Genomic DNA, 23,421 nt, shown 5'->3' on the forward strand with positions numbered 1-23,421 from the left:
AAATCAAAACGAACAATCAGCAGAAACTGCCAAGTCGACTACCAAACAGGTCAAATTAAAAAAACAATCAGCATAAGCTGACTCAAAATCTACGCTTCCTAAGACAATTCCGTCTTTTTCCACCGGGAGCCAAATCAAATCAAACAATCAGAGCAAAAGCCTGAAAAATATATTCTTGTTAAGCCAATTCCGTTTTTTACACCGGTAGGTCAAATCAAAACAAACAAACAGCAGTAAAAGCCTGAAAATCTACGCTTTTTAAGCAAATCTGGATATTTAATAAAAAATTTGGGAAAAGTCCGGTCCGGCCCGGTTGTCCGGATTCTATAAGAAAAGTCCGGATTGTGCAATTTTTTTTTCTAATTCTCATTCACAAATCAAATTTATAAAAAAAAATGTTGTAATTTTTTTTTTATTTGTGCGTCTTAAACGATTTTTTTGGGCAAGATTCATAAAAATAATTATGAAAGGTGTTTTGAAAGCCTTATTAAAATTTTCTGATAAATTAAGATGAAAGTTATTTTTCTTGGATTTTAATGATTAACTATAAAGTTTTGACCAAGTTTGCCCGGATATTGCCATAATTGTCATTCTAACTCCAATTGGTTTGTTAGAGAAGATTTGAACCAACCTGATCATTCTTCCTTTTAATTTTGAAATAAAATGATCTAATTTTACCAGGTTTTTAGTTAAAATAGCCCCTATTTGTCCGGTCCGTATTCGTGCTGAAAAAATTCTGTCAATATGAAAATAAACCTTCAAACATTTTATTCGTAAAATTTGATGAAGCGCCTATTTAAATATATCTTTCACCTTTTCTCTTGAACTATTCTCTGGATATTGCCCAGATTTGACAGGATATTGCCCGGTTTATTTAATACAACGTTGGATTTCTCCGGCATTTGTATGATTAGAAATTATATGAATTATAATACAGTAATGTTTTTTAACGCTTCAATACGTTCTCAAGTCTCATGTCTCAGATCTCAGGTATCAGGTTTTAGGTCTCAGGTCTCATGTCTCAAGTATCAAACTCAAGTTCGAGTTTCAGGTCTTAGTTCTCAGGTATCAGCTCTCAGGTCTAAAGTCACAGGTTTGCAGTTTCAAGTCTCAGGTCTCAGGTCTAACGTCTGAAGTCTCAGGTCTAACGTCTGAAGTCTCAGGTTGCAAGTCTCAGGCCTCGGGTCTCAGGTCTCGGGTCTCAGGTCTCGGGTCTCTGGTCTCAGGTCTCGAATATTAGGTTTCAGGTATCAGGTCTCAGGTATCAGGTATCAGGTATCAGGTATCAGGTCTCAGGTCTCAGTTCTCAAGTCTCAGGTTGCAAGTCTCAGGTCTCAAATCTCGAGTATTAGGTTTAAGGTCTTAGATATCAGGTATCAGGTCTCAGGTCTCAGGTCTCAAGTCTCAGGTCTCAAGCTTGCGGTCTCCGGTTTCAGGTTTCAGGCTTAGGTCTCCCGTTTCAAGTCAGATTTCAGGTCTCAGGACTCAGGTCTCGGGCTTCAAGTCTCAGATCTCCGGTCTAAGGTCCCAGGTCTCAAGTCTCAGGTCTCTGGTCTCAGGCCTCAGGTTTCAGGACTCAGGTCTCAGATGTCAGGTCCCAGGGCTCAGGTCTCAGGTCTCAAGTTTCAGGTCTCAGATCTCGGGTTTTAGGTCTCAGGTCTAAGGTTTCAGGTTTCAGGACTGAGGTCTCAAGTCTCAGGTCCATTATCGTAGGCAGGCCCGTGCGAAGGACCCGTCCATGAGGGAAGATTTCGAATTTCAAATTTTGCTAAAAATAATAGCAATTCCAAAAATAAACAATAAAAAAATGAAAGAAATTTCTAACACCATGTTTCACTCATGATTACCACACAAACTAAAAATAAATTTGACTGATAAAAAAAAACAAATTATCAAATCATACCAGAATGAAAGTTTCAAATTTTCGGTAAGTCATTGAAAATTTTTTTTTTTAAATTATGCTCTTTATTCTGAACTATAAATTTTTTTCAAAAGATTTCTAAGCTAATTTAAAATAAACGTTTCCAAAACACAGAGCTTAATAGAAAACTGGTTTCTAAAATAAATATCCAATCAGGTAAAAATCTAACCATGATTAGTTTTTAGGAAAATGATAATAATTGTAAATTTTTATTCATCTTAATTAAAATTCTGTTCTTTATTTTTACCTGAAAGGTAATTGAAAAATTCCACTGTAGTGTTTTGAATTTTTACAAAATAATACAATTATACTTACAAGGAAATGTATTGATAAAAATTGAAAGATAAGGAGTTCCAAGTTACAACACATATTGTAAGAACAAAGCAAATACAAAGTTAGTTAACATTTTGCATTAAAATTAAGTTTAAAGTTGCTACCTACTTCAAATCGTGTTTCAAACTTTTTAAGGTTAATTCAAAAATCATGATTGATTCATAAAAGACGATTTTATCTAAAAAATATGTTGAAAAGTTTTTAAATTTTCAATCGCAAGTTTTTAAGTTTAAAATTACAAACTTTGAGAGTTTTATCACTTTCGATTGAAATATTGGGTCCTGGAAAGAACAGAAGCTTGAAACTTTGGTTTTTCTTTTTGAGAATTATGTAAGACTTAAGAGCTTATGTGTCAAGTACACAAAAATTCAGAATTAAAAAAAACAAATTTGTTCAAATTATTTCTTAAATTTTAAAGTATTTCTTTATATAGAAACAATACTTGGATTTTTAGACTAATTACTATTTTATTACTTTTAAAGAGAACAATTGAGTAACGTGTTGATAGCACGTGGGTCTGACGAAGAATGAATAATTTTCACTTGTTGATTTGGTATCCACGGTAGCATAAGTCGATGCCTACTGTGGTAACATATCTCCCTCCTTATTTCCAGGACACCAGGTAAGAATTTAATCTCTCAGGCAGTCTGATGTTCCTTCGGGGACGTCTAGGTGTTGGTTCATCTTCGAGGGAAACAAAAGAATCGTTTTGGTCTTCCATGCTAACATCGACATCGACCAAAGTTGATTCTCCGGCTGGTGGTTGTGGATCATCTTCTTCAGGTTCTGGAACATTTGATGTTGGAGATGGTTGGCTTGACCGGGCTTGAAGTCCAAACATATCGACCAATATGTTCAATGGTGTAGGCTGCCTCTCCGAAGTACTTGCATCACCCGGATACCGAAGCTTGACCTGGTCGACGTGTGAACGTATCAGCTTCCGCCTGCCATGATGCTCTTCCAATAGGATGTTGAAGTTAACTTTGCCAATCACTTCAAGAATCTTTCCAGGAACCCACTTCCAAGACGAATTGTTGCGGTATAGTTTGGCATACACCGCAGCACCAGTTGTTAGTTTGTGTGGTCGTGGTTCCTGATCTGCTTTCGGATGTCTCGATTGGTCATGATCCAGAAGATTCAGAATAGTTTTGATTTTTCTGCCAATCATGAGCTCAGCTGGAGTGGAACCATTCAGGACTCGGCTTGGAGTTGATCGGTAAACTTGCAGGAACGTTTGAAGTGATTCATGGATGTTTTGCCAGTCGTTGATTTTCAGCAAAGACCTCTTGAGGGAATCCACGAACCTTTCAGCCTGACCGTTTGATTGTGGATGATAAGGCGAAATCCGCAGATGTTGAATACCGTTCCTCCCGCAGAAATTTTCGAATTGTTTCAAAATGAATTGGCTGCCATTGTCGGAAACAATTGTTGATGGAATCCCAAAACGAGCGAACAATTCATCCAGGAACTCGATGACTGCCGATGATGTTGCTGATTTGATTGTGCAGATCTCGGGCCATCTTGAATGGGCATCCACCACAACCAGGAAGTTGAGACCTTTGAATGGACCGGCAAAGTCGATGTGGATGCGTTCCCAAGGAGAATGTGTTGCTGGCCACGGTTGAGGAGAAGTCTTCGGTGAGGATTTGGCATGAACAGCACACATTTCACATTTCCTCACAAACGTTGAGATGTCGTCGTCGATTTTCGGCCAGTAAACGTGACTTCGGGCTAGGGCTTTCATCCGTTCAATTCCCGGATGACCTCGATGAAGTTGTTTCAGAATCCGTTGATGGTAGAATTCTGGGATGACTAACCGATTCGACATCATGATGCAGTTCTTGATGATTGAGAGCATCACGATGGGGGAAAAATGGCTTCACTGCTGGGTTAACAATTTCGGAGATATTTGATGGCCAACCGTTTTCGATGAATTGACTGACTTGCTGAAGAACGGAGCACTTGAGTGTTGCGTTGGTTACCATTTTGAATGTGATGGGAACCGAACTGATGGCTTCTTGAAGCGGGATCTCCACATCTTCTTCCAGCTGGACCGATGCAATGACAAACTCTTCGTCTGGTTTTGAGTGTTTGTCGATTAGGCGAGAAAGGACATCTGCGTAGCCAAACTGAGATGTGGACACGTACTGGATCTCGAAGTCGTAGCATAGCAGTGCTAGAGCCCACCGCTGCAGTCTGTTCGCCGTGTGAACTGGAATGCCCTTCTTGGAACCAAATATTCGGAGAAGGGGTTGGTGATCCGTTTGCAACAGGAACCTGCGACCAAGAAGCATTCGATGAAATTTGGTCACAGCGAATACCAGAGCGAGTCCTTCTTTTTCGATTTGCCCATACTGTCTCTCGGCTTGAGTGAGGGATCGAGACGCATGAGCAACAGCTTTGAATGCACCGTTTGGGAATTTGTGAAGGATACAAGCTCCGATTCCAGTTTGAGATGCGTCTGCTGCTACGATGATTTCAAGGTTAGGATCGTAGTGAGTGAGCATCAAGTCGGACTGTAGAACTTCTTTGAACCGTCGGAAAAACCTCTGGCAATCTTGATTCCACTCGAACTTGACATCTTGTTTCAGCAGAGCATCAAGCGGTCGGCGCAGCGTGTGCATTTCGCGCACAAACTTCGCATAAAAATTCACTGCACCAAGAAAAGAACGAAGGGTACTCACATCGGTTGGTGCTGGCATCTTGACAATAGCTTCGACTTTGGCTGGATCGGGACGTAGACCTGAGGCGTTGACAATGTGCCCAAGGTATCGAATTTGCCGCTGCATGAGATTGCATTTTTCCTCCCTCAGGTGGAAACCGTAGTCCTGCAATCGCGTAAACAATCCATCCAGAATGCTCCGATGTTCCTCTTCGGTTCGGCTGTAGAGCAGAATATCGTCCAGGAAAGAATCGACACTTTTCAGGCCGGCTATCATGGTGTTCATCAGCTGCTGAAAGGCTCCCGGAGCTGACTTGACCCCAGGTGCGAGCCGGTTGAAACGGAACAATCCACGATGCGTGTTGATGGTCAAAAGTTGCTTCGAATCGTCGTCAATCTTAACTTGCAAATATGCGTCGCTGAGATCGATGATACTGAAGAATCTGCATCCGTTGAGCTTGCTGAAGATATCATCGGGAACCGGAAGTGGATAGTTGTTCGGTTCCAATGCAGCGTTTAAACCGGTTGAGTAGTCGGCACAAATTCGGATTCGTCCTCCTGGTTTCTTGACAGCCACAATTGGAGCCGCCCACTGGGAAAATTCCACAGGCGTGATGATGTTGAGTTTTTGCAAGCGTTCCAGTTCCAAATCGATTTTCTCAACGGAGGTGAATGGCACTGGACGTTTCGGCTTGAAAACAGGTTGAGCATTGGGCTTGAGGTACAATCGAACCTTCGTCTTCGTACAGTGACCCAGGGTGGATTTGAAAACCTCAGGAAACTTAGCTTTGTATCGCTGGATGTTGTTTGAAGATTCGAGTTGGACTTGATTGCATATCGCTGATAATGGTTTGTCCCAAAGCTCAAATAGGTCAATCCATTCCAGACCGAAAAGGTCCAGACGATTGTCGGTGACGTAATAGACCGCTGTTTTCTGGATGTCTCCTAGTGTCACTTCAGCTTTGGCCTCACCCAAAAGATGAAGGGGCTTACCTGAAGCTGTCGTGGCGGTGCGTGTTGTTGCTGAAAGTGCTGGTGATCCGAGTTTCTTGCTCCATTGATGTTTCGAAATGATGGTGATGTCTGCTGCTGTGTCGAACTGAAGCGTGGCTGCAGAACCATCGATGAGAACGGTAAGAAACTTCCGGCTTGACACGCAGTTGATGTTGTTTTCAGCAAAAACACCTTTCACTGATCGCTTCTTGAAAACCTTGGCTTTTGATTGCGGCTTCGGTTTGTAGCAATCACAATAACCTTCCTTGTGTCCGGTTTGCTTGCAATCCCTGCAGACGTGGCTTGAGTAGCTGCAGTCGCGGACAAAATGCATTCCGCCGCTCTGCCAGCATGGAGTCTTTGGGTTGGTTGACGTCTTGATGGGCTTTGAATGTGAACCGGATGGTTTGACTGGAAACTTCTTCTGCTTGACTGTGCAGACAGAAGTCACCTGTTGATGTTGTTCAACCATCGCCGTGTCGAGCTTCAAATTTTGCAGTCGTTGAGCATCCTTGACCAGAATTTCGAGACTGCATTCTTCTTCCGGACCAGTTGCTTCCAATTTGGACAGTAGCTTCGTTCGTATGTCTGCATCTTTCGTTGATTGCAGACCGCAGATGAAAATGAGGCTTTTAAATTGGTCCGCCGTTAAGTTGGCCAATTCGAAATCCTCACAGACCTTGTTCACCATCCCAGCGTAGCTCACCAAATCGTCAGCATCGTTTTTCCGCAGTTGAAAGCACTTGTAGCGTTTGCTAAAGTGCGAAATCCGAGTACTGAAGAGTTCCGTGAGTTTGGTGACTGTTGGGTACCTGAATCCTTGGGATGGTTCTTCGATAGCTCAGGTTCGGGGCAGGCACCAACATCGACCGAGTGGGGATTTTGAGCAGTGGTTTTTCGTGCACTGTACAGCACTTAGCAGCAGCCAGCCACAGAATGTTCGGATTGGTTTCACAAATTAACAAACAACTCCGATTTAGAAACACAATACACGATTTAATACAGTAAAGAATTTAATAACCACAATTTACATTCCAAATACAACTATTTAATTTCGGTTTAGACTTATAATTTATTACATCTAGCTACTACTTAAACATTTAACACAGATCCTAACTACTACGTCCTAAATTGGAGATGGCCCAATCGCAACTAGTTGATCATCTCCTCTGTTGACTACCAGCATCCCGATGGCCTGGCTGTTGATCGACGTAGATGACGTCATAGGTCGTCGGGTCCAGTTGAGATGATCGCTATTATTCCGCTCTCTTATCAGATCTGTTATCGGTCTTCGCTTTATCAGTCATCGCGGTGGCTATCGGTTGATATCTCACGGGTGTGAGATGTGATATGGGAACCTCGGGGTGATATGTCCACTTCGCTCTCCAACATCCTCACCCACCCAGAAATGCAGTTTCTGAAAATAGAAAAAAGAGAACCTCTTCGGGCGGGATGGGGATGGATTCCGGGATGGACTATGGTTGAATCTGCTCTGGCTCCTCCGATGGTATTTGCTGACCCTTTTCCTCGAATTTCGGTAATATGCAGACTCTCTCGATCGGCCGTGTTAATAATCCATTCGCAGTCCTGATGGTCACGACTCGTATTACACCGTCTTCACCTGGGTGTACCTTAACGATTCGTCCCATCTTCCAGTGAATTGGTTGTTTGTTGTCATCGCAAATGATGACAAGCTCATCAACAGCTATCGGTGTGGATGGTCGCCAACGTTTCACTCGGGCCTGAAGCTGGCACAAGTACTCGCGTTTCCATCGGATCCAGAATTGTTTTCGTTGCTGTTGGATTTGCTGCCAAAAGTTGAGCCGATTTATTGGAATTTCATCGTGATCTGGTTCGGGTGGTGCTCTCAAGGAAGACCCGACCAAGAAGTGTCCCGGAGTGAGAGCTTCCAGATCGTTCGGGTCGTCAGAAAGTGGTGTGATGGGTCTCGAGTTCAGACATGCTTCAATCTGAACGAGAAGTGTTTGCATGTCCTCGATCGACTTTGGTGTGTCTCCGATGACCTGCAGCATATGGTGTTTGGCCGATCTAACCGCGGCCTCCCAAAGACCGCCAAAATGTGGACCACCAGGTGGGTTAAAGTGCCAATTGATTCCTTCCGAATCACAAAACTTGGTTATGCGATCCCGATGTTGTTGTGATTTCAGCTGCTGTAGAAATTCCCGCATTTTGTTTCGTGCCCCAACGAAATTGGTTCCGTTATCGGAATACAGATCGGAGCACAACGAACGTCGCCCGATGAATCTCCTCAGTGCCTGCAAAAAACGATCGGTGGACAAATCCGACACCAACTCCATATGGACCGCCTTAGTGCAGAGGCAAATAAAAATAGCTACATACGCCTTAGTAGCTGTTCTCCGAGGACCTGGTCGAATGTAAATAGGGCCAAAATAGTCGACCCCAGTTTTGGAAAATGGACGAGAGATGGTAACCCTAGATGCCGGAAGATCGCCCATGAATTGCTGAACCGGCTTCGGTTTGGCTCGGAAGCATTTGTGGCATTGGTGTACTATCTGCTTGACGACGTTTCTCCCTCCCAAAGGCCAGAACCGAAGGCGAATGTTGCTGAGCATGAGCTGAGGACCCGCATGAAGCAGCCGAAGATGATATTGCTCGAGGATCATTCTGGTGAGCCGATGTCGCGCTGGTAGCACGATGGGGTGCTTGGATTCTTCTGCTTCTTCCGATTTGCTGAGTCGTCCACCAATCCGAATAAGGCCACTCTTGGAAACGAACGGATGAAACCAACGCAGCTTGGAGTTCCTAAGAACCGTTCCATCCTTGGTGAGTGTTTTGAGCTCTTCAGCAAATGTTTCTTGCTGAACACTTCGAATAATTCGGATTTCTGCTTCTTTCAGCTCCATCAAAGTGAGTGGTCCGCACACCGTCTGCTGAGGAGATTTTCTAAGAATATTCATTAGACGAAGCCACACTGCAGTGCTTCGGATGAGTTCGTAATATGAAGAGAATTTAGCAATAAAGAACTCGTTAAATTCCCCCTTCTGGGCGCATGTAGCTGCATGGGCAGTTCGGCGCCTTTCCTCATCTCCTTCCTCGCCCCTCACATCCATTGATTTTGGCCAATTTTCAGCTTCCTTTTCCAACCATGGTGGACCATTCCACCATAAACGATTATGCATGAGCTCATCCGGTGTGATTCCTCGCGAGATGAGGTCCGCTGGGTTGTCCGATCCTGGAACGTGACGCCATTCACATCCCTCCGTTAAATTTTGAATTTTGGCCACCCTGTTGGCCACGTAGGTTGACCATGTGCTTGGTGTCGCTTGAAGGCAGCGCCAAACGCATGTCGAGTCGGTCCAGAAGTAAGTCGATGCGTTTAAATTGAGAGCATGTTTCACCTTGTCGTACAGTTCAGCAGCATGGAGAGCGCCAGCCAATTCCAGCCGAGGAATTGATTGACACCGCAAAGGGGAGACTCTAGATTTGGAGGTGAGTATTCTGGTGAGAGTCTGTCCTTCATCGTTCGTACTCCGGAGGTACAAGCAGGTTCCGTAAGCCTTTTGAGAAGCGTCGGAGAAGCAGTGAATTTCCACATTCACCGCGTTGGGAATTATGATGCATCGATTGATCCGCAGTTGATTGAGGAGAGGAAGTTGTGAATGGAAACCTTTCCATTCCTCACCCACCATTGATGGTAGGGGCTCGTCCCAGCCCAAGCATTCGTCTTGATTGTTTTTTAGAGTCCATAATAGCTGCATAAAGATTTTAGCCTTGACGATTGTTGCTCCTATCAGACCAAGAGGGTCGAAGAGGGTAGCGATAATTGATAACACGTGCCGTTTGGTAAGTATGTCGATCGATTCAATAGCAGGAATTTCGAAGCGGAAGCGGAGCTCATCCGTAATGGGCAACCAAGTTAGTCCCAATGTGTTGACCGATGGATCCGGATCTAGAATAATGCCCTTTTCAATTCGAATTGCCAAATCATCATCTGAAAGTCCAACCAGCGCTTCTAAGCAGTTCGAGGCGTGCTTGCGTAACCGAAATCCTCCACAGGCTGTGAGATCCACCAGTTGCTTCCTGAGTATCGTTGCCTCCTCCACCGTGTCCGCCCCGCTGATTACGTCGTCCATATATGTGTCCTCTCTGAGAGCCCTTGCTGCTAATGGGTAAGTATGCTGCTCATCTTTCGCTAGCTGCTGAAGGGTACGCGTGGCCAGAAATGGTGCTGGTTTCGTGCCATATGTTACGGTGTTTAGCTCGTAGGTAGAAACTTCTTCTAGTGGCGATTCTCTCCAAAGAATTGACTGAAGAGGTTTGTCCTCCGAGAGTATATTTATCTGACGGAACATTTTCTCAATGTCCGAAACCAACATGAATTGTCTGGTACGCGAACGTAGAATGATGGAGCGTAAATCTTGCTGTACGACCGGCCCAACAAGAAGGGTGTCGTTTAGAGAGATACCGGAAGCCGTCTTACAGGAAGCGTCGAACACTACTCTCAGTTTGGTCGTGGTGCTCGATGATTTGATCACCGGATGGTGAGGTAGATAACATCTCTTGATTGCAGCGTGAGGTTCAACCTTCTTCATGTGGCCCATTTCTTCGTACTCGCGCATGAACGTGGCGTACTGCTTGCGTAGTTCCCCGTCGCGTGCCAATCGACGTTCGGTTGCGTAGAGGCGCCTCAGAGCGATTTTTTTTGATTCGCCTAGGTTTTTCAGTTTTGATTCATCCTTGGGTAAGCCGACACAGTAGCGACCGCCTGGTTCTCGTACGATGGTTTTGCAGAACATTTCCTCGCAACGTGATTCTTCAGGTGAGTAGTTGTTGGTAAATTCAATTTCTTCGCTGGACCAAAAGCGAGAAATCAAAGCGTCTAAGTCCTCAGTAGTCGACACGTTGCAGTTGATGCGTAGAGGTTGACTTGGATTTGAATTACCACCGCTGATTACCCATCCGAAGACCGACTCGTTTAGTGATGGTAAGTTGTCGCCTAATGAAAATTTTCGACCCGTTGAGAAGAAATCGAAAAATGCCTCTATTCCAAGGACCACATCGACGCTAGACGAGAAACAAAATGTAGGGTCTGCCAGCTGTATGCCTTCTGGGAAATTCCATCCTTGTGTGTTGACGTTAGCCGTGGGAAGATTGACGGTAACCTTAGGTAGAACTAGGAAGCTCATGGTGCGTTTGAAATCGGTTGTTCGGGATCGAACGATAGCGTTAACCTTCTGCCTTACTCTCGTGCCTGTTTGCCCTATTCCCAGAATAGAGATCTCCACCTTTTGTCGCGGAACCTGAAGCAGTTGATTCATTCGTTCGGAGAGGAAGTTGCTCTCAGAACCCGAGTCTAAGAGTGTGCGTGCCGGAAATTGATTGCCCTCGTCGTCTTGGAGTAGGATTACTGCCGTAGCCAATAGAACCTGTGATGAAAACCGTTGTGATGCAGTGTTAGCCGTAGAACCAGAAGCCGCCAAGTTGGCTGTCTGATTTTGGATAACGTGTAATCCTTCTGCTTCCTCTCGCCTCCTTGGCTGTTCCCTTGACGCCTGCCTTGCCTCCCCGTCGGATTTAAAACAGACCATCGAATGATGCCGAGCCTTGCAGTAACGACACGAGAATTTGGATTGACAATCCTTCGCCTGATGACCTGACCGGAAACAGTTCCTGCATAGCGCGTGTGAGCGAATCAAAGCTTCCCTATCTGCTACCTTAAGCCTTTGGAAAGTCGAGCATGTGTAAAGTGGATGATGTGCGTTACATGCAACACATTGCTTCCCCGAGAATTGGACGGCGTTGTGACTAATTCTCGGCAGCAATCTTGGTCGCGATGGATTGTTGACCAGCTGAGGTCCCCTTGGTTCAGCTTGTTTGGTGGGTAGTGCTTCCAGCACCCGGATGCGACGCTGAAGGAATTCCAATAATTCCTTAATAGTATCTTGTTCGTTTGATGACGATTGTTCCTCCCAGCCACGCCTCGTGGTTGGGTCAAGTCGAGAAGTTAGTAAATTAACCAAAAGGAGATCTTTATATTCGGTTGGCTGAACGATTTGGTCTAAAGTTTGGACGATGCGTTCAAAGGATTCAAATAATGAATGCAATTCCGAAGCGTTTTCCTTATTGAGGGTAGGCAGATTGAAAAGCGATAAAACCTGGCGTTTCTTCAGATGTTTGTTGTTGTTGTATCTGCGCAAAAGTGTATCCCAAGCAATTTGATAATTGGCTCTGGTGATTTGAAGAGAGTCAATTAAATTTTTGGGTTCCCCTTGGAGGCAGCCTTTGAGGTAGTGGAACTTTTCCACTTCGGGAAGGTCCGTTTTCCAATGGATGAGTGACATGAAAAGGTCTCGAAAGCTGAGCCACTCATCGATATCCCCGTTAAAGGTTTGGAGTTTGATTTGCGGTAGGCGCACATGGTCTAGCGAATGATGAGCAACCGTTTCGTTCGCACGAGCAGATTGGTCATGACCCGATAGTTCCTGCTTCATCTTCATCTTCTCCATAAGAAAAGATTTGGCATGGTAGAATTTATCGCTGAATTCGAGCCGTTCGTTTTCGTACGCATCGGCTTGCGCGCAGTACTCCTCGTGAGAAATTATAGAAATTATAGTCTCATTAAAACTCTCCCACAGACCATCAAGTTTTTCGAGCCGAACTTCGATTGAGCTGGCCGAAGAATCCTCGTTAAACTTCTCCACAAATCTCCAAATATCGTTGAAATTGCATCGAATGACATTATATTTAGTAGTGAGTACCTCGAGAGGCACTGGGGCAACCTTCTTCGATGCTGCAGGCATTGTAGTTCGCTGTGTCGACGATTTTTACTCGCTGATTAATTGGCACGACGTTCGGTTCCGCTCGTAGATATTTCGGGAAATGGTGAAAGGAATGATGTAGTCTCCAGAATATTCAACTTCGGCTGACATATACTGTGCAGCTTACCTACGAAACTATTAACGGCGCAAAACAACGTACTGTCTCAAAAAATCAGCGTGGAACGTCCTTAGCAATCGTCGGTTCAAACTCAGGCAAAATGTGTGGCGAGGGTTGTAGGAAGGGGGGATGACCATGTAGTACCAAACTAATAAAGCTTCGACTAGGCATATACTGCAAAGCTTACCTAGAAGACTATTTATTGCGACCAACTTCCAGAAAGCAATGAAGACTTCAGCCAGAAAGAGTTGCCTCAGCAGGCAACACAGGGATGCGGTGTGTATTGAGTTGAAGAGGATTTATTTTCAATTTAATTTTGTGCGTATATTCTGTGAGCTTCGGCGACATATACTAATGTGTAGTGATTAATTTATCACTCACCTGAGAAACCTTTAATGGCGCCTCCTCTTCGTCTCAGCACACCAGCGGATTTCCTCAAAAATTGTGCACCCTAGTGCAGCCAGTCTTCGAAGAACAGTGGTGGGCACCGTCACTCGTTTTTCGGATAGTTGATCGTTGATGATAATTGTGCTCCAGTAGCACGAAAGGCAGGATGAGATGTCGAAATAGGGAGTTAGAATCGTTCTTGTTGGCTTCGACTGGACATATACTGAACTTTGTAATAATTTAATTACCTTACAAAACAGGTGAATCCGCAGGTTCAGTATCCAGATCGAAAATCCAAAACCAGATTCCAACCGACCGATGAAGAATTGTTCCAATTCTTGATGATGATGAAGCACCCAATCAGCAGTGTGATGGCTTCACAATAGCACCTTCAGTTGCGATGGCGCCAAGGCGTGGATGATGCGACGCCAACTCAGAGTTGCTATGGCGACGAAAGTTGTGTACAATAGCGCCGCTCAAGTAGAATGGCGCCCAGACGGAGATGATGCGACGCCAACTTGGCAGTGCGATGGCGTCGAGAGTGATGAACAATACCGCCGTGCAGCAGGTGCAATGGCGATAGGGTATTGTAACCGTTGATGAAAAGCGCCCTGTGCGCTTTTGAATTTACCGGGACGTAGGATGGATCTGGTGGCGATTCCGGATGTTCCTGAGCCGTGTCAGGTCCTCATCCGGTTCGAAGGACCAAAATGTTGGGTACCTGAATCCTTGGGATGGTTCTTCGATAGCTCAGGTTCGGGGCAGGCACCAACATCGACCGAGTGGGGATTTTGAGCAGTGGTTTTTCGTGCACTGTACAGCACTTAGCAGCAGCCAGCCACAGAATGTTCGGATTGGTTTCACAAATTAACAAACAACTCCGATTTAGAAACACAATACACGATTTAATACAGTAAAGAATTTAATAACCACAATTTACATTCCAAATACAACTATTTAATTTCGGTTTAGACTTATAATTTATTACATCTAGCTACTACTTAAACATTTAACACAGATCCTAACTACTACGTCCTAAATTGGAGATGGCCCAATCGCAACTAGTTGATCATCTCCTCTGTTGACTACCAGCATCCCGATGGCCTGGCTGTTGATCGACGTAGATGACGTCATAGGTCGTCGGGTCCAGTTGAGATGATCGCTATTATTCCGCTCTCTTATCAGATCTGTTATCGGTCTTCGCTTTATCAGTCATCGCGGTGGCTATCGGTTGATATCTCACGGGTGTGAGATGTGATATGGGAACCTCGGGGTGATATGTCCACTTCGCTCTCCAACAGTGACCGTTTCTTCGAAGGAAAACTCACGGGGGTGCTTGGGAAGGACGAAATTGACGTACTTCTCATGGACGTTTACGCTGAGGCTTCGAAGAAGAAGGCGAACTTTTGCTGGATCGTCCAATTTAGCGCCGTCTCGTAGGAAAAGATCTTCATACTTCCGGTACCAACGGTCGAAGACAAGACCGTTTTCCGGATCGTAGATAAATTCCCGGATGTTGGAGGCCAGGGATTCAATTATGAATTCCGGGCTGCTGGACTTGGGAGAACTGGAATCTTCTTGAATGCCGATTCGCTCCAGTATCTGCATGAGCCTAGCGTTCTGCTCCGCCATCTGCTGATTCTGCCGCATGATAGTCTGGAAAACTTCTTGAGTTGTTGCCATCTTGAATGCGTGGGTGATTTACTCGTCGCCAATAAAGTATTTCTTTATATAGAAACAATACTTGGATTTTTAGACTAATTACTATTTTATTACTTTTAAAGAGAACAATTGAGTAACGTGTTGATAGCACGTGGGTCTGACGAAGAATGAATAATTTTCACTTGTTGATTTGGTATCCACGGTAGCATAAGTCGATGCCTACTGTGGTAACAAATTTAAATATTTCGACTAAAAAATTCGACAAGTTATTAAAAGAATTGAGAAAAAAACTACACTTTTAAATTTCGTTAATTTATTTGAAAATTTAAACAAAATATGAAAATGAAAAAAACAAGTTTTTTTGAAACATTTCAGGAAGTTTTTTTTTCAATAAACACGTTTCACCATAAGAATTTACATAATTTAATTGATGACTCAAGGCAACAGCATTTTAGTGTTTTTTTTTAATGATTGATTTGGTAGATTTTAGCGTTATGAACTCGAATTTTTTATCAAATTTGGTCGAACACTTGAAGTTTTGGTGTTAAGGAGTTTTAAAATGTATCAATTTCATGTAAAATCAAACATAGAAAACTGATTAACTAACAAACCTACATCCAATAAAGGGATATTATTATGATGAAAATGGTGCATGATCTAAAAAAATTTAAAATTCAACATTTTAAAAAAGAGGAAAGATATCATTACAAGTACTTTTGACATAACTGTAGAAAGTGTAAAAAAAACTTTATTTCATTTAACACAATTGTTGAAACTTGCAAAAAGATTACATGTTTTCTGAAAAATATCTAAAATTCAGTTAAGTTTAATTCTTAAAAATTGATAAATGAAAAAAGTAAAAAAATATAACTTCTAAAACATTTTTGCAGCACTCAAAAATACTTGAATTCTTGAGGAAAGTTGATGATTCATTAAAAACTTTTATTTTTAATTGATAGGTTTTTGATATGAGTTTTTGTATAAACAATGCCGAAATTTCTCAACTACTTTTTACTTATTTAAAAGTCATTTTAATAACAAGCTGATAGAAATATTGCATTTTTAGATTCAAGGTACCCAAATTAGTCGAAATGGCCTTTTTAATTTATTGCACCTCCGAAAAATGTAAAATGTAAAATGTAATTTTGTGGCCTTGTGTAAATTATGTGTTGTGTTGAGCATTTAGAAAACCAAAAAAAAACCAGATAAAATTTAGACGAAATTGGTTTCTTGAAGAATTTTTCATATCAGCATTACATTTGTAATTAAAATAACGATTAAAAAAATGGATCGTTTCAAACTCTGTTCTTATTCAGTTACACTTCTTAATAAAAACCAATTCTGAAGACGAGGTAGGGTTTTTGTATGTCAAGTTTTGAGTTCCTATATAAAAGATTAATTGAATTGCAATTTAGAACCAAAGTTAGCTTCAATTCGCAAACGTCGAATAGTATCGTAGATCGAAATGTCTCAAGCCAGGGGTAGTTGAAGACTAAATGCCGTCGGAGGCGAGAAAAAATCCTGACTTGCTTGTTACTGCTCATATTCAAATACATGTTAACATCAAGTAATTTTCCGTCACTTCGGTGAAAATTTAACTTGGAAAAAATCTTCATGGGGGGGGGGGGGGGGTTAAACCCCTAAGATCCCCCCGTTCGCACGGCTTTGATCGTAGGTTTCACCTTCCAAGCCTCAGAGCTAAGATTTTTCCAACTTTAAAAAAAAATCTAAGTGTTGGCATTTAAGATGAGAATGCTTTGAGAAGAGAGAATATTTTCGCTCAGATACACTCTACGAAAAAAACCTGAAAAAATGTAAATATAAAAAAGCATCATAAATGAAGGAATTTTCAGTGCCAGTTGGAAATTACAAGCCATTAAAATTTTGCAACTTGAAAATAGAAAAGATGTAAAATTTTTCAACGTGTAAAATAAAAATTATGTAAATTATAAAATCACTAAATATTGGAAGAAAAACTTTCCAATTGGAATTTGTTTTGTTTTATTTATTGATAACATGATTCAATACTGGAATTTTTTCATCTCAGAAATAAAATGCTTCTAAAATTAATATTATTCATTTTGTTAGGCGGCAAAATTTTTTAATAACTTTTATTTTCTTCCGCGAAGTACAGGATCCAAAATTAAGTAACGGGAAGCCGCCTCAAGAAACGCATACCTGCTTCTAGGAGATCTCCGGACACCATCAAATCCAATAAATAAACCCGCGCGCGGGGAAAGCTCTCATTCAAAATACTTTGGTGCACGAATTGACATAACAGTTTGTTTACATTTGTCTGGTTCTGTTCTTGGCTGTTTCTAATTTTTCATGGCATTATCACGTTCAGAGTATTGTAATATTAATTAAATCAAAATTCAATGCCCTTATAACATTCCATGTCGTGAACATTTTAAGAAATTTATGATTCAGTGTTGTTAAGAATTTTGAGTGACAAAAAAATTTGTAAAATTACATCACATTTTTGAGTGAATTTATGAATAAAAAAAAACAATTCCCAAATTTCCAAATGAACCCTTCAGATCTGCAATACGATGTTAGATGAGAAAGATATTAATGAGACAAATTTTCATGTTTTTAAAAGAATGATCCCAAACTTTTGGCCGAAACACCATGCTAAGGAGTGATCCCAAACTTTTGGACGATAACTTAAGTGTTTATTTTATTAATTATAAATACAGGTCGGACTCGATTATCCGGAGTATCGATTTTTTTTTCACTCCGGATAATCGAATCTTCCGGATAATCGAATCATAAAAATATGTTTTTTTTTTCAGTCTGAGGACGTTAAATTGTAATTTTTTGTGCATTATTTTTGTAAAATGCAGTGGCATATACCCAGAAATCGTTTTTATAGGAAAAAGGGGTAAAGTCGTGAAAAAAAAAAACAAATATGTAATATTAAACAATTACTGGTTTCACTTTACCTTGACCTGACACATCTCGGAAGTGATTTTGGTGCTCATGCTTCGTTACTCAATGAATGAATTTGTTTTTAAGCTTAAATAAACGAGAAGCTTCCTGACAAGAAATATGAATTTTATTTAACCAAAATAAGAATGTAACAAAAAAGAATATCAAAAGGGGAACATACTGAAATGACACCCTAGCTTAAGTCCCTCTTTTTCTTACTACTTTCACGTTTGTACATTTGATCATTTTTTGTAAATAAACTAAAAAACATTTCAAAATCCACTCATTTTCAACCGAAGACAATCGATAATTAATTAAACTAGATAATAAATAATTAACCCGTTACTTCCCACGATTTTTTTTTTAAATATTTGAACATCAAAAAAGCTTTTGTAAGGAAAAAGCTTGAACAAAAGTTGTTCCCCATGGCCTCAAAAGTTGTAATTCGTTGAACAAAGTTTTTGATTGTTTCAATAGTTGCTAGATTGTTTTTCAATAGTTACTATATCTAAATTTCAAGAAGGCTTATAGACAAGCACAATGAGTACACAAGGAAGTTTATACAATTATTGACTGCATCAAAGTAGATTTACAAACTTGATAAAGACGCAAATGTTGTGGATCACTTGTGCTACCATGGGATGTAGAGGGTTAAACACATTGACAACTCTTATTGTTACTCCTCCTGTTCCTAGCTACGTTCTGGCTTGACCACATATTTATATTATGTATTATAGAGTTAATGAGTTTGATCTTGAACAATACACTGTTGATAACCGAGTTTTAATATAAAGTACAACTACTATACTAGCCCCTGACCCCCCTAACTCCGTCCAAAGCTGATAAAAATATTATTTTGTGAATTATAGTACTAAATTATTTAAAAAATCAAAATAAAAATTTAAATTTTTTTTTTAAACTCCGGATAATCGAATCCAAAATTCCGGATAATCGAATCCCGGATAATCGAGTCTCCGGATAATCGAGTCCGACCTGTATATTCCTAAATTTTTGCACATAATTTTTAATTGTGTTTTAAGAAGTATAGAATATGGATTCTAATGCAACTCAAATTTTGGAAATTGGTCCACACTATCCCGAGATGGTCGGCTTTGAATATTGAGTGCGATTTTTTTTTGAAAATGTTCTAACTTTAGATTTAGTTTGCAAACTAAAACATTATTTCTGGCAAAATACCTGTGAAAAAGCTATTGCTCATTATCTTTCAGATGAGATCGGAAGATTTGCAATATGTCCTAAGACGGCTGAGATATGAACGATCAAAATTTGCAAGTTTTTTAGCGGGTGATCCCAAACTTTTGGCCGGCAGTGTATGATGTAACGAAAAAGAAGCATCACATATGATGGAATTTTCAGAGCGAGTTCAATATTACACGTTTGTAAACTTCAACTGACGTGTAAAATATGAAAGACATGTAAAATATTTTACACGTGTAATATCTAATTTGCACTGACAATTCCGTCATATGTGATTCTTCTTTCGATTTACATCATATGTGATGGAAATTTACATCTAATAATCGTGTTCCGTGTCAAGTAATATTTGTGTCATTAGAATTCCGTGGATTCAACTTTTTATTTTGTAAATTAACATTAATAAATCGCGTTCCACATCATGTAATTATAACGGTTTTCAATTTCAGTGTTGTTAAGGATTCATTTTTTTTTTTTGCTGTGTACCGTATTAATTTCGAAAACTGCTTATAAAACTGTGCTTATTCCCGAAAACCGTGTAAAAAAGCCGGTAATAAAGAAACTTTTTTTGTATTTACCAACAATAGTTCCCCTGGAATATAGGTATTAAATTTTACCTCTTACAAATGCTTCAAAATGAGCTTTAGAATGACTTAAAACAATAAAACTTTTTCTCAGTTCATTCAAGCTGATTGTTTTGGCAAAAGCTTATTTGAAAAAAAACTAGTTTTCTCGTAAAAATTTCCAGACCAAATCAATACTCGTTGCTCTAATTCAGTAATCAACAAATGATTTAATTTTTTACACTGATATTTGTTGACCCAAAAGGCACAAGTAAAATGTATGGATTCCATATGTCCAAATTCGTTATAGACGAATATTCCTTCCGAAAAAGGTCATTTGGTCAAAATGCCAAATTCTATTAAATCCAAAAATTTATTCATTTGTTTTTCGATAAAACGACATCCATGATTTGTTTCATATTGGCTGATTCATATTTGATGTTTCCGATTTTTGACTAACATTTTTAAATGCCTTTATTGATGTTGCTAACTTTAAAGATTTATGCTTTAAATTTGGAAAGCCTAGGGTTTTTCTTCCAAAATTAACAAAAATGAAATTTAAAAAATTAATGAAATTAAAAAATTTGCAAGAGATTAAAAATGCCAAGTATTTGAAGAAATTAGCTGAAAACTCAAAGGTTGTTATAGATATGTGTTGACAGATTCGAATCTACTCCACAACTTGATTTAAACGTCAAAAGCTTCCAGTTTATATCCACACTATATTCTAACCAGAAACCACTTATCCAAAAGCACTTCCATCCCGAGGAGGCCATAACTTATGTAGGCTTTCCACTTGTAAGGCAATCAAGTGGTTATCTTGGTCTCGAGATCGATCGGGGGCCATCTTGTTAACTTTGAGGTCCAGCCCAAAATGGCCCCCATTAATTAAGCAGCCGAACGAACGACCACAAGGACATTGGATTTTAGAAGCTTCAACGCCTCCAACTTTGTTCCGGGGAAGGACAAAGATGTGACGCAGTTGATAACATCAAGCATATGGGCGGTTCGATAGTGTTTGGTATTATAATAATAATAACGTCTTGTGGCCTCAGTATAATCAGCATAAATTTCGATGACCTGCCTTGTGGGCGAACGAAGTCCATGCGAGCCTCTGGGAAAACACTTGAGGCAGTTTGGAGGACAGTGGCGTTGCTTTGTCTCAGTTAAGTTCCAAATTATCATTAAAATATTGAGATATGAAATATATCAACTCAAAGGCAACCATCAATCATTAAAAAGACTCAAATTAAAAGAAGGAAAAATTGGTCGAGTGGAAAAAAAAATCACGCTCCATTTCCCCAGCACAACGAACTTTCTGGAGCCACTGCCATTTTGCTTCGTCTTGTCGTATCTTAGCGGTTCCATTCAGTCAGTCAAAGAGCCAGCCGGCCAAGTCTGCCAGAAATCACTTATTGCAGAAGAAGAGCCTCTTATGGTCGATGTGGGTGCGCAATGATGGCTGGCTTTCAAGTGCAGACTTGTGGATACAAACGGACTATTGCTTGGCTGGCGATTCTGCAAAGGAATATGAATGGAATGGCCTTTCAGGGTCAGTGGATTTATGAAGGAGTGCTGCTGCCCCAGGAGGTTGTCCCTTCCTCCAAACTTCTCCAACTTCCCAAGTCAATTTTCTCTCAATTAAGGGGAGGGCCTCGAATGATGGACGTTCTTTTTGAACGAGTGTCGATCCATGTTGTATTTGAGTGCGTTTTGTGTCCCTGTTATGTTATGGGTAGGTGTGTCCTGGGGGATAATTTTCTCGCTTTTTCAGAACTTATCGAGTGGAAATCGATACACGTTGAACCTAACAAAACCGAAGAGATGTCGTCTTGTTTGAGTTAATTCAATCAAATCCTGATGCCCCCACGAAAGAAAAAAAAGCGTCGGTCGTTTGATTGATCTGGATTTGATGAAATAAGAAAATTGATGATGGGCACTTCTTTTGATGTAAGACGCGTTGTGTTTGTGGGGATTTTTCTAGCTTTAATTGAATCAAAGTCGGGTCTTAGACTTGGTAGATTGGATTTTACGAGAATGATTGCTCCCTTTTCAAAATTAAGGATAACAGTATAAAGCTGACGATAAGTTAGAATCGTTTCATTTTATTCTACCAAATATTACTTGATTGTTAAGATCGTAGCTTCTGAATTCATAATCCAAAATTTATATCGTTCAATTGGATTTGAATTTAGATGGGATTTAAACCCTCCCTATGAGGTTCCAAAAAAAAAACAAGTGAGAACTCTACTCTACACTAAAAATTTTTAATTCGTTAGTAAATTTTCATAATGGAGTAAGGTTGTTCAAGAGAAGCAATCTAGACTCATCACTAATGCTAAAACCTCTAGAACCCATCCCAAGTTCAGAATTCTACTGCATTTTTTTTCAAAAATTTCAAACTTGTTTATAGAAATTCAGTTCTATATATGAATTTTTATATTAAATTTAACTCATTTGATAGGTTCTGATTCCAAATTCCCATGACCAAAATTGTGTTTCTATTTTAGTATTCCGGATTCTGTATTCAGTTAAGGATTTTGATTTATAGTTCGAATAATCATGAGAAATATGAATCGAAATGCTGCTTTTAAATGCTGGTTCCTATAAGGTACATGCATTTAATAAAAAAATGATTCATTTCTCTCGAAAGTCATATTAATTTCCAATATTTCGATATGAATCTTTCGAATATGAAAACAGAGAATATTCGTTTCATATTCAAATTCGAAGTTCTTAAACTTGATTCTTTTGAAAGGTTCAAATATAACAAAGCTACAAAATGACAACCCAAAATTGATAGCCCAGAATCAGATTCAAAATTCATATATTAATTTATTTATATAATGAAGTCAGATTGAAACCCAGAACTACAGAATTTAAACTATAAATTCATGTGAAGCTCTGAAACTTGACTCAAAAATTTCTGACCTGGAGTTAAGATCCAAAAATCTTATTTTTTTGTACATTTCAGAAATTTCAAAAAAAAACAATTTTTTCGTTCATAATCGGAGTTGCAATTCAGAACGTAGATTCAAACTTCAGAATAATATTGAGCCCGTATTTCACAATCATGATAAAAATATCAAATTGACCATTTCGTTGAGGAACTCAAGAGATCACAAACTTATAAAGTTGCATTGCGGCTCCTAAAAACATAACTCAAATGTTAGAAATTTGACAAAAAAACTATATTTTACTGAATTGAACACACCACTTCTAGTAATTCAAATGTATTAAACTTGGAGAATTTGATCCAGTGGTTTCTGAGATATAGCATGCCGAATTTAATGATAAATATTTGTTGATAAGAAATTTTTACCTGATTTTCATCTAAAAATTCAAACACAAAATTCTGTATTTTCTCGGTGTATTATTTAAAATTATTGATATTGCAGTGTATTCAATAGCAACATTTCAAACTAAAATCATAAATTTGAATAAAATTTGCTACAACCAGATTTTAATCGAAACATTTTAATATCCTATTTTTGTTTATGAAAATTTCATTCATTTTCATCGCCGGTTAAAATCTTTGAATATGTTTAAACTTATTTAATTGGAACATAAAATTAGTTTATTTTTTTGAAATTGAAGGCTTTCCTAAATAAAACTCATTTCATGCTCAAATCAAATAAGCTTGATCTACCAGATTCTAAAAAAAATTATCGATCAAAGCGAATTACCGTCAAACGGGGCATCATGCAACAGCGGTGTTCGATGCAACATTTATATAACACTACATTGAATCAATTTTTAATTTAATGTATTGTAATAAAGTTATCTTTTAATGATAACAAAATGATGATGACATAATTTCTCGCATCTAAAGCTAG

General features: G+C 39.9%; 3 protein-coding genes across 3 annotated transcripts; all 3 read right to left on the reverse strand.

The window, feature by feature from the left end:
- Positions 1–2,858: 2,858 nt before the first annotated feature.
- LOC129742882 (uncharacterized protein K02A2.6-like) lies at positions 2,859–3,920 on the reverse strand. The gene has a single exon (XM_055734827.1). It carries the CDS (start codon positions 3,918–3,920, stop codon positions 2,859–2,861), a length of 1,062 nt encoding a protein of 353 aa, XP_055590802.1.
- An 82-nt stretch (positions 3,921–4,002) lies between these two features.
- Positions 4,003–6,600, reverse strand: LOC129742883 (uncharacterized protein K02A2.6-like). Its single transcript, XM_055734828.1, has one exon. It carries the CDS (start codon positions 6,598–6,600, stop codon positions 4,003–4,005), a length of 2,598 nt encoding a protein of 865 aa, XP_055590803.1.
- A 784-nt stretch (positions 6,601–7,384) lies between these two features.
- Positions 7,385–12,691, reverse strand: LOC129742884 (uncharacterized). Its single transcript, XM_055734829.1, has one exon. It carries the CDS (start codon positions 12,689–12,691, stop codon positions 7,385–7,387), a length of 5,307 nt encoding a protein of 1,768 aa, XP_055590804.1.
- Between the last annotated feature and the right edge of the window lie 10,730 nt (positions 12,692–23,421).

Source organism: Uranotaenia lowii, chromosome 2, assembly GCF_029784155.1.
Source record: "Uranotaenia lowii strain MFRU-FL chromosome 2, ASM2978415v1, whole genome shotgun sequence".
NCBI lineage: Eukaryota > Metazoa > Arthropoda > Insecta > Diptera > Culicidae > Uranotaenia > Uranotaenia lowii.

Excerpts from the sequence above, each read along its gene's own strand:
- LOC129742883 (XM_055734828.1), bottom strand. The coding sequence starts at position 6,600 with ATGGTGAACAAGGTCTGTGAGGATTTCGAATTGGCCAACTTAACGGCG.
- LOC129742882 (XM_055734827.1), bottom strand. The coding sequence starts at position 3,920 with ATGTGTGCTGTTCATGCCAAATCCTCACCGAAGACTTCTCCTCAACCG.
- LOC129742884 (XM_055734829.1), bottom strand. The coding sequence starts at position 12,691 with ATGCCTGCAGCATCGAAGAAGGTTGCCCCAGTGCCTCTCGAGGTACTC.